This window comes from Oryza sativa, chromosome 2 (genome assembly GCF_034140825.1).
Source record: "Oryza sativa Japonica Group chromosome 2, ASM3414082v1".
Taxonomy (NCBI): Eukaryota; Viridiplantae; Streptophyta; class Magnoliopsida; order Poales; family Poaceae; genus Oryza; species Oryza sativa.
Genome location: NC_089036.1, coordinates 34,521,819 through 34,531,734, shown reverse-complemented (window position 1 = coordinate 34,531,734; position 9,916 = coordinate 34,521,819). Strand labels below are relative to the sequence as shown.

The 9,916-nt window shown below is 42.5% G+C and overlaps 2 protein-coding genes across 10 annotated transcripts; one reads left to right on the top strand and one right to left on the bottom strand.

The window, feature by feature from the left end:
- The first annotated feature begins 1,083 nt into the window (after window positions 1-1,083).
- On the top strand, window positions 1,084-4,797 carry LOC9266998 (shugoshin-1-like). Of its 9 annotated transcripts, XR_001543706.3 has the most exons (17): window positions 1,118-1,353; window positions 1,446-1,594; window positions 1,743-1,780; window positions 1,885-1,993; window positions 2,214-2,237; window positions 2,326-2,394; window positions 2,470-2,517; window positions 2,616-2,706; window positions 2,899-2,956; window positions 3,058-3,174; window positions 3,269-3,419; window positions 3,494-3,577; window positions 3,673-3,714; window positions 3,813-3,889; window positions 3,971-4,105; window positions 4,184-4,578; window positions 4,664-4,797. XR_001543706.3 is itself a non-coding variant. In NM_001417014.1 (16 exons), exons 1-16 carry the CDS (start codon window positions 1,338-1,340, stop codon window positions 4,476-4,478), a joined length of 1,500 nt encoding a protein of 499 aa, NP_001403943.1. In that variant the 5' UTR covers window positions 1,084-1,337; the 3' UTR covers window positions 4,479-4,796. The 9 variants fall into 9 exon arrangements, 7 of the variants coding, with proteins under 7 accessions (NP_001403943.1, NP_001403944.1, XP_066163161.1 ...); NM_001417014.1 differs by having other exon boundaries at window positions 1,084-1,353; window positions 2,902-2,956; window positions 4,184-4,796; XR_010739014.1 differs by lacking the exon at window positions 3,673-3,714.
- Window positions 4,798-5,322: 525 nt separating this feature from the next.
- On the bottom strand, window positions 5,323-9,352 carry LOC4331028 (probable protein phosphatase 2C 27). Its single transcript, NM_001417013.1, has 4 exons — window positions 9,036-9,352; window positions 7,070-7,270; window positions 6,595-6,806; window positions 5,323-6,272 (listed from the first exon to the last, which is right to left on the bottom strand). The coding sequence occupies exons 1-4, from the start codon at window positions 9,117-9,119 to the stop codon at window positions 5,705-5,707; spliced, it is 1,065 nt and encodes a 354-aa protein (NP_001403942.1). The 5' UTR covers window positions 9,120-9,352; the 3' UTR covers window positions 5,323-5,704.
- Between the last annotated feature and the right edge of the window lie 564 nt (window positions 9,353-9,916).

Sequence of the window (9,916 nt, the reverse complement as noted above, 5' to 3'; positions counted from 1 at the left end):
TGTATTTGGTAAAATGTACATTTTCATGGAAATAAAGGACACGAGGTTAACTAATGGTCAACTGATGGCGATAGCAAAGAGGAAAAACGCTTGTGCATGGCGGCAATTCATACAACTAATGCTCGTTGAGGGAAATTCGTATAGTTAATCACTTAGCGTAGATTTTCTCTTTAATAATGGATAAACCGGCTGTTGCATATAGATGCACGACATTGTTCGTAAGAAAACTTATTTTGTTTTATATTAGTGTAAAGTGGAATCTGTTGACGCTTTTTTCAGTCACCACGACAAATCATCTAAAGCCTCGTGGTGTTGACTTAAGTCGCCAACCACCTTGACCTTAAGAAGCTCGTGATCAAGATGAGTTTAGAGATCAAATATGGTTAACAGGGCCGATTTAGATAGATTAGGATAAACACCCATCTTATGGGAGGAACAAAAGGTTTGGGGAAAAAAATACAAGAATTTGCACTCCCACGATGAAGGATGGCTTATAGAGCAAACCGACAAAATGGATAAATTAGGATTAAACCTAGGACGAAGGTACATGTGAAATTGAAAGAACGATTCGATTGGATAATTGCGTTGTTGGTTGTTGATTGATTTAAACTGAACTGGCCATAGCCTCCACAAGGCTTTCTCCACCCGGTCTGAATGGCACATCCGACCACCCCTATACCGACGGTCAGATTGGCCTCATACCACCGATTGGACCGACCCTATACAATAGGCCCATGTTTTTTTTATAATCTGACAAACTTCGCTATATTTCATACTATGTGACAAATTTGGGTGTTAAATAGAATCATTTCTGAACCTGATGCAATTTTTGCAAATGCAAAGAAGAAAACTGAAAAGAGAAGAGTAGTTGAAGCCCCATCCCGGCAAACGAACTCGTGTCTCAACTCTCAACTCATAAGCGAAGGCTCTACTCTAAAAAGCCCATGGGCTAGAACGGATCCCATAACGGGCTCATAGCCCACGGCCCAACAAATGGTGGAGAAAAGAAAAAAAAAAGAGAGAAGGAACTCGCGTTGACAAGTCAAGTCGCCATCAAGTTCAAAAAAAAAAAAAAGTCAAGTCGCCATCAATTCCAACCATTTCAGATTTCATCTCCACTCCTCCCCCAAAATTTCGAATTCCCCTCCGCCTCCAACTCCGGCGCGTCGCTTCCCCTCTCCTCTCCTCTCCGAAACCTCATCGGATTCCTCTCCGCGCGGCTACCGGAGCGCCGCCTCTCTCTCCCCGCGCGCGCGCTGCGGCTCCGAGGGTCCTCGCCGGCTTCACCTCCGGCGGTGGCGTGCGCAACCACAGGCCCCGCGGCCGCTGGGCCAGCCATGGCGGCCGCTGCAGGTAAAAATCGTATCCCCTAGATTTCGAGCTACCCGTGGCATTCCATGGTGGGGTTCTCTCGGGCTCAGCTTCCGCACCTCCTCCTAAACCAGGGGCAGCGGCGCGCGGTGGCGGTGTGATCCCGGCCGGTAAGGGTGGCAGCCTTCGGTCGCCGGGGAAACCCGTCGTGCTCGCCGACATCACCAACACCGGGAGGCCCAACCCTACTGGATCCGTCCACGCCATCGCTGACGTCCTCAAGGTGATTTCAGTTCTAGCTCTATTTTTTTTTTCTTCGGGGGATTTCGGTTCTAACTCAAACAAGCAGACAACCCTAGCAGCGCCAAGTTGAATGCTAGTAATTCCGATTTCCATCCGATTAAACCATTTAATTCCTCCCTTGCTTTCAGGAGAACGCCAAGTTGCGTCATCTGCTTGCTGAGCGAAAGTATGCATTGCCTCTACCATCCATTTTGTTGTCGGAGGATAAAACCTGCGGTTTCTCAAGTAGCACAGTTTTTTTTAAATTATTTTTTGCTTTCTTATTTGCAGCAAAGTCATTGAAGTCAGCAGAGTAGAGTTGCAGAAAATCCGCCTCGCACTGCAAGCCATGCAGCAGAAGAACTTGCAACTCGTGCAGGCTAATTCGCAGATGTTTGCGGTTTGTCTACTTATCCATTAGCTCCCTACCTCACCATTCTTGTGTCAATGTTTGTTTATACTTGTGCAATGCTGGTTCACCAGGCCTGTAGGTTGAGCACATAGTTTGAGTTATAGCTATGCATAATGGCAAATGAGAAGTGTTTGTCTTACTTCATTGCTGATTGTTTTGTGGTAGTTACAGACTGTTTGATATGTCTATGTTTTCTTCTTCCTTGCAGGAAATAAATCAAGGAAAAGATAGAGTAAGCTGCCTCTGGTTCTTTGTTGTTTGAATTTTCAAATGCAGTATGATTTCTGATTTGGGGATTAATCTGTGGATATGACATGCAGATCAAGTTATTGCAACATGAACTTGCATGCACAATAGCCGTGCTCAAAGTAAAGGGTTCTGAACTCGAGGTAATTCTAAAGCTTGACTGTATGAACCTCTGTTTGTTACATATAACATGCTTTTCTCATCGTCTACTATTGCAGAAGATGAGTAAGACTTCTAACAATCAACAAAATAGAGCAAAGATATTGGTATGCAGTCAAATTCTTAAGCAAATGATTCACCATGTTTAGCTGCATTATTTCTAGTTCTGAATTCTGAAATCGTTCTGTTCGTGCAACATAATCAGGAGAAAAAAACCAGGTCTTCCAAATGCGCACCAACTAAGGCTCATCAAATGGCTGCAGGTTCTATTAGAGAACATTTGGTTGAAATTCAATGTAATGCTCACTCTTCTCACTATTTCTTTCTTGAACTAGATACTATACCTGGCAATCGTTTCATCTATCCTACTTTATGGTTATAATTTACCCCCTTTATATGAAGCAATTGAAGTTTTATGTTTTTTCCTCTGCCATAAGTTAGGACACTAGTAAAATTCTAATCTTCATTTGTTGCCAATTTCTTCTCAGCAGCTGTGCCATCTTATACTAGCTGTCATGAGCCTCCACAGGATAAAACAAACAAGAGGTATTTTCATCTCTTTACTGATGTTTGAGTGGGTGACTGGTTGACCGGGTTATAGTAGCCTATTTCATGCATCACTACTTATTCAGCATGTTTGCAAACAGGTGCACAAATAGGCGGAAGTCAGAATCATGTGAAGTTACAATGGATACCAACACAGTGCAACATAGCTGCAGACCTCATGTGGAATATAATGGGTCATCGCATGATGATGATCCAAGGTAATCAATGCTTAATGCTTATAACAGAATGCGTTCATTGTTGCATCATTATCTGATTTAAGCTTGTTCAAAACTCTTGGGCACATGTGGTCAGAAAAACTCGACGGAGAAGGTCTGCCAGATTGAACCCTGGATCTTTTGAGGTCGCAGAGATCTGTGATAAATTGCATGAGGATGCTACTGTTCCTTCGGCTCCTAGTTCTAATGTTCCAAAGCTGCAGGAACCAAATGCTGGAAAAGATATGGTAGGGTTTTACTATTTCTTTCTGTTTTTCTGTTTCAAAAAAAATTTCACAATGTGGTTATGATTTTGTGCTAGATTTGTGGTGGCAAGATGAAGTCATTGCAAAAAGAACTTCCATGTGATGCAATAGCGCAAGTAGTAGAGGCTCCAGAACTCAAGGTAATTGAGCAGAGTGGTTCGCATCAAATTTTTGCTAGTCTTACATATATTAATTTATTTTTTAGTAAAATCTGGATCCTGATTGTATGTACTAGAAAAAACGAAGTATGCACACACAAAAGGAAGTGTATCTGGAGGTGGGCAGGACAGTTCTTATGTAAATAATCCTCACATTTATCCATGAAGAAGTCTTAATTCTTATTATGTTCCTACTTCTTTCGTCCAATGAAATTAGGAGATACAAGAAGCAGGTTCCAGCGTTGCTGGAGGTGAGGCGCATAAATTTGATATTGAGGATCCAGAGCCACCAAGGTATGGCACATCATTTTAGCAGGGTTTAAGATGCATGGTACATCACACAATTCACCTAAACAATATGCTCTGTCCAATCAGAAAATCAATGCGTATTGATGCAAACAAACGGAAGCTGGAATCATTTGAGAGTCGATTGGCCTCGAACAAAGAGGACTGCATCAATGCCATATGCGACTCAACTTCAAGCGTGCCAATTCAGCATGAACAAAAGAGGTAACTCTCTCCTATATTCCAACGATGCACTTTCCTCTGCATGGAACATGTCAATCATGGCTGCCCTTAATACTGCAGAAAATTGTCAAGGAGAAAATCCTCAAGACTGGACCCTGGACCTTGGGAGGTCACAAATGGCACTTTTGAAATTGTCCAGGAAGATACAGTTGCCCCGTCTGCTCCTTCCAGTTCAAATGCTTTGATCGAGCAGACCAAAAATGATATGCAAAACGACCGCAGTTGCTCGACTAAACCTTCTGACGAGCAGGTGATAGGTAGAAGATCTTCAGTTGGGAGGCCCTCAAGACGGGCAGCAGAAAAGATAGTCTCCTACAAGGAGGTGCCCTTGAATATTAAGATGCGACGACCATGATCCCCACTTGCATGCAAAGAGCACAAACACCATTGGCATTTATTTTATGGTGTAGAATCAAGTTTGTTGTGTATCTATCTGTTTTGGTCGCTGTCAATAGGTAGGTTAGCTCCTCTATCTACCCCAACATGGATACTCACCCTGCATCCCAGTTTCAAACTGACCATGGAATTTATCTGATTTAGCCTCAGTCTGGACTGATGATGCCGATAACAACCAGCAAACCATTGTTCCTGTTCTGATGAAGTAGAGACCAGACAACAATAATGTGGTTAGTACTGTTTTATTTTCTTGATGGTTCTCATATGTTGAGAGATCAGCTGTATCTGTTCAGTTTATTGCGTGTTCAAGCGTTGGCTGCTTATATTATGACTTGCTTACCTGACAATCCTAAAGCAAACATGTAATGACCTGGGAGCTACTGCTGGACCCGATAGATAGATAGATGGGTACTCCAGATCGCTGGAGAAGAAGCATCAACGAAGGATAGGTTTGAGTCGGCGCACATACAGACGGCGAATCGATCTCACGCGATCAAAATCACAGTGGGACATCACGATCGTGAGCATGCAGAGATCCAGCCTAGTACTGTACATCTGATCTGACCAGCCAATCTCATGAAATCATGAACTTTTTAACTGACTGATTTGGATGGTTTGTTATACTGTACTCCTGCATGGTGACATTTCAAATCAATCAACATCATGTTTAGTTTCCTCAATCAGATCTTAGTTCAGGTATCTTGGCTGCTAGTATTTCAGTTTTAGTTACGTAGTACTGCATCTTTGTATACTACCGACAACTGACAGCCTGAACATGAATACCACTACAAGACCACCAACAGTGAACAGTCAGAGAGGTATTCATCACACGATAGAACTTTTAATCACACTAACAATCCCGGTATTTATTTTTTTACAGATGACAGGGGAATACATCGCATAATGAGCCTCAAAGCCCCCTGGATGCACACTACTCACACTCCTTACCTACTATCTCCCAACTTATTTACAATGCCTGGGCCTCACAATGCAAGGTGAGATCTCAGGTTCGTTGGTTTTATTCTCACACAATAACACACACTGGAATGTCGACAATGGATTGGGGGTAAACAGCAAGATGCCGAAAATCACTAAATACAGTTGCTCTTCAATTCTGCACAACATCAAGATAAGGTTTCTCTTCAATTCTGCACAACTTCAAGGCTGATGATAGCAGTGGAGCTATCATTGGCCTTCCAGGAGCACCCTGAGGCTGTGAAGCCCTTCAGCCGATATGCTCCGCTCGACCCTCCCCGTCCTGTTCACTCTGAGCTGAGGAGGGGCCTCCTGGTGGAATGAGACCATCACCGCCGTTAGGTTGTCTGAGGCCCCTCGCCTTATTGCCTCCTCGACGATCTGCTTGCAGCACAACCTCAAGTCATTGTGCTCTTGGAGCCTCTTCCTGGTGAAATCCACGGCATTCTGGTTCGAGAAGAAGTCCCAGATGCCGTCGCTTCCTATTATCAAGAACTCGTCTTCCTTCGTCAGTGTGATCATCTTGAGCTCTGGTTCCGCGCTCAAGGGGCCACCTGGCTCACCCACTTCTTTCAGACCCTCGAGATGCCAGTCACCCAATGCTCTAGTGACTGCTAATTGACCATTCAAATAGCCATCATCAACATAGCCGCCAAGTGATTCTATACGCTTTCTTTCGTTGAGGCAGCAAGTCCTGTGGTCCTTGGACATTTCAATTGCGGTACCACGCCTTGAAAGAACTGCTCGGCAATCACCAGCATTAGCAACCAGAAGAGACCTGCACAGTACATCCTAATGATTAGAATATGAAATCGCCTGAATCTCTCTGAACAAGTAGACAAAGGGCTCTGTAGTGACAACACGGAGGTTCAGGGGAAACTCCTAACACCTCAACTCCTTAAGTGGAACATTCCTAAGAATTTTATGCTATTGGATAAGCTTTCAGAAAATATTTGCAAGGCACACGTAGAAAATGCGGAATAACCAACCAAAGAACAAGCTTGGGAGTAGTTTGCCAGACTTAAGAATCAAACATAGCATGCTAAGAAGCAGATTGACCTAGGCTAAATTCTACTTCTAGCCTGCAGTAGGAATAGTACCTTCCAAAAATCATTGCTGTAAGCGCTGTCGTTCCAGAAGAAAGTGCATTCTGATGAGAGCACCTCTCTGCAAATTGACTATCAGTTTGCACAAATGACCTCCTGACAACTTTCTCTAGCTCAAGAGGAAAATCAGCATCTTCCACGATAACCCGTGGCAAGTTATCACGCACATAATGAGCTGCATCTTTTCCACCATGCCCATCAAAGACCTGCGAAAAATTTAAGGACAAGATGATCTTAGAAAAAGACAAGCATGTACAATTTCATGATCCATGTATCTGATTTGGTAGATGCAATCTCTCTAAACTGCTGCTGTTATGAGTTCACTGCACTTAAAGATAATACATTTTTTTAATTACTTTACAATGGATTAGGCACGTTTTAGGACTCTGGAATGCTCAACTAGGTATTGATTTCCATATCAAATGGGAACTGAAGAATCAAAATAAAGAGAGTAAAAACAAGAAGTTACCCCATAAAAGGAAATAATCTCATCATCCACTGAATTATGACCAAAATTATTAGCTAGATCTGAGATGCAGACATGAGCATCTTCCATGTAATCGCGACCTCCAATATCCGACCAGTCCCCTGATCGGATAACTGGGACAAAACTGCTCGACCTAGCCTGCTTGAAATCAAGAGATACTGTGTTCTCACAAACTTTCTCCATCTGCACATTACCAAGAAAGGTAAAAGATTAGAGCATGGCAAAAATAAGAAACAAGAAGCAACTCTGATGAAGCATAATTACAACACAAGTTCTAAATGCCTTAAGGATAGTAACAAGCATTGGCAGAGGACGTCAGCCTTATAAAAAATAACAGATCAATGCCAACTTTGGCAGAACATGATGCTAGTTCAAAACTTCAAATGAATATACTAGCACTTCAACTCTGCCAAGAGCACAAATTGCTTTAAGGGATGCTGTCGACATCATCATTCATCACATCGAAAATGAACTACTTACGGTAAATACTAATCCACCTAGTTGAAAGCGACACAGAAACAGAAGCCCCAATTCAGTCAACTAGGTGACAAGAGGCAAACCCTTATTGGACAAGCCTACGAGTGGCCATTTCTAGAGAGGGCGTTAGTAAACAAAACACCCAAGAATGCACAAAAGTGCAGTACAGCTTAGTATTTTTCAGGCAAAACAGACACAGGAGCATATGACTTGACAAAAAAAAGGCACAACAGTTGTGACAATATGATAGGACTACAGCCACTCCAACTGTTAATCCCTGTTAAACTAATTAGTACTAGAGCCATGAAAATCCACCAGGTGTTCATTCTTCCGCAACACTCCATAATCCATTTCCTGCTTGCAACCATCATTACAAGATAAAGCGACAAAGATATCCCATCAAGGTCTAACGACGGGGTTCACAGTTCATCAGAAGATATATTATGTAGTACTTCTAGAGCTACAAATCACAAGGGTCACTAAGCATTGTCCAAACAACAGTCTTAACCAGGAGGCCAGCATTTTAAGAAAAGAACATTTTTCTTGGCCTCAACTGAGAGAGAAGTACCACTGAACTTTACCAGTACTGATTTATTGATTGACAGTTCTGCATGTAAATAACATTTGACTTCTAAAGGCATAACATCACAAAGGACATTCTTTCTAATATCCATTTGGTGCTCTACTTTCTTGATTTGAAGAGAAACAAAGTACACTACTTTCTTGAATTCTGCAGTACAGTATTAAGAGAGTTCATTTCTGCTTGGTACGAAGAGTTTTCAGGTAGTACTCACTGTCACTCACATGCATAAAAATCTTATCACAGCATATCAGAATCAGAGCAGATACGCATGCGCACAAGATGCAGTAGTACGAACACATCAACTGAAAATCCCACACGACTTCTCGCCACAGAATCAAAAGTACAGGAGAACAACGCAATGCGCAAGCAGACAAGTCACCCACAAGCTACGACAAGGCACCCCAAAAAATAAAAAGATTGTGTTTTTCACGCAATCTGAATCCCTCTCCTCCTAGAAACTTCCTCTTGCCGCTGAACAATTCAAAGCGCATCTTCCCATTCACACCTTCCGTTCAAGAACAAACAATTTCCTAAATTATTTGCTGCTAGTTGTTACTATACTAAAAAAACGTTGAAATATTATATTATATTAATTGATAAGGGAGTTCATTTATTTCAGTGGTACTAATAAACTAACTAATCTCTCCTACTTTCTCCAGATTTCCAGACAAGAAAAGAAAATAAGAAAATAGAAGCATTCGGGCACGCGAAGAGTATACCCAACGCAACCACCTCAGTTGGATTTCCCCTCAACCGATCATCCCAACACCCAAAGAAAAGCATCCGGTTGCGAAATCAAATCACAAACGAATGCATCAAGAACACGAGAAAGAAAGAAAGCAAGAAAGAACAGGGAGCTTCCGAAATCCGGGAGTTTACTCTACTCACCTCGAAGTCTGCCGGTGTTGTCTCGAGCTCCGCAACCCCACCAAAATCGAGCCTCTCTGCGCCTTCGAGTTCCTCCACGCACATGCCGCTGCCTGCCGCCACCGAGCCTGAAAAACCAACCGCAGCAGCTGCCGCTGCCGCTGCAGAATCCTGGTCGGAGCAGAGGAGGAGGAGACCGAATCGGAGACGGAGAAGAAGAAGAAGAGCGGAATCCGAGCGGAGCAACAATGGAAAGGAGAGGAGAGATTCTTGGGAATATCTAAAAAAACCGAGTTTAATACGGAGGAGGAGATTATTAAGCGAAGGCGATTTTGATGAGGAAACTCGCGAGGAGAGGAGAGAGTATTTATGGAGGATGGAAGAGCACGTGGTGATTGAGACCACGGCACCAGATTTTTTTTTTCTTTTTTCTTTTCTCTTTTTTTTTTGGTTGAGACTTTTGGGAATTGGAGCCTTGAGGGGTCACGGGCCTACCACTTTACAAGAATTTCAACCCTTTTTTGACCAGTTTAGGTGAAATGCTTCCAAAAAAATGGGTAGGGTGAAAGAAAAGGAAAATCTAGGATGCACGGGAGGGTTATTAATCTGTGTACTGTGAGGTATTATTTTCATTAAAAATAATATTTGCCACGTAAAAAGTGGTTCTTTTGACGTAAGGATAATATACGACATTATACATCGAGTCATACTCGTGCTCGATGGATGGTTGTATGGGTTTGTCTCATAATTTGTTGCTAAACACCATAAGGCAAAATAAGAGATAAGGCAAACGTGCACGGTAGAGTTGTGAGTTTGGGTACTGTTGGGTTTTTTTTTCGTAAAGAAAAATATAGGGATTGCCACATAAAAAGTTGGTTCTTTAGCAATAAAAAATTGTTTCT

Coding starts and splice junctions, on each gene's coding strand:
- LOC9266998 (XM_015771097.3), top strand. Junction 3,715..3,812: donor AAAAGGAAGTGTATCTGGAG/GTGGGCAGGACA, acceptor CAATGAAATTAG/GAGATACAAGAAGCAGGTTC. Junction 4,106..4,183: donor ATTCAGCATGAACAAAAGAG/GTAACTCTCTCC, acceptor TTAATACTGCAG/AAAATTGTCAAGGAGAAAAT.
- LOC4331028 (NM_001417013.1), bottom strand. CDS start 9,119: ATGTGCGTGGAGGAACTCGAAGGCGCAGAGAGGCTCGATTTTGGTGGG. Junction 6,807..7,069: donor AGATTATTTCCTTTTATGGG/GTAACTTCTTGT, acceptor AATTTTTCGCAG/GTCTTTGATGGGCATGGTGG. Junction 6,273..6,594: donor ACAGCAATGATTTTTGGAAG/GTACTATTCCTA, acceptor TGTACTGTGCAG/GTCTCTTCTGGTTGCTAATG.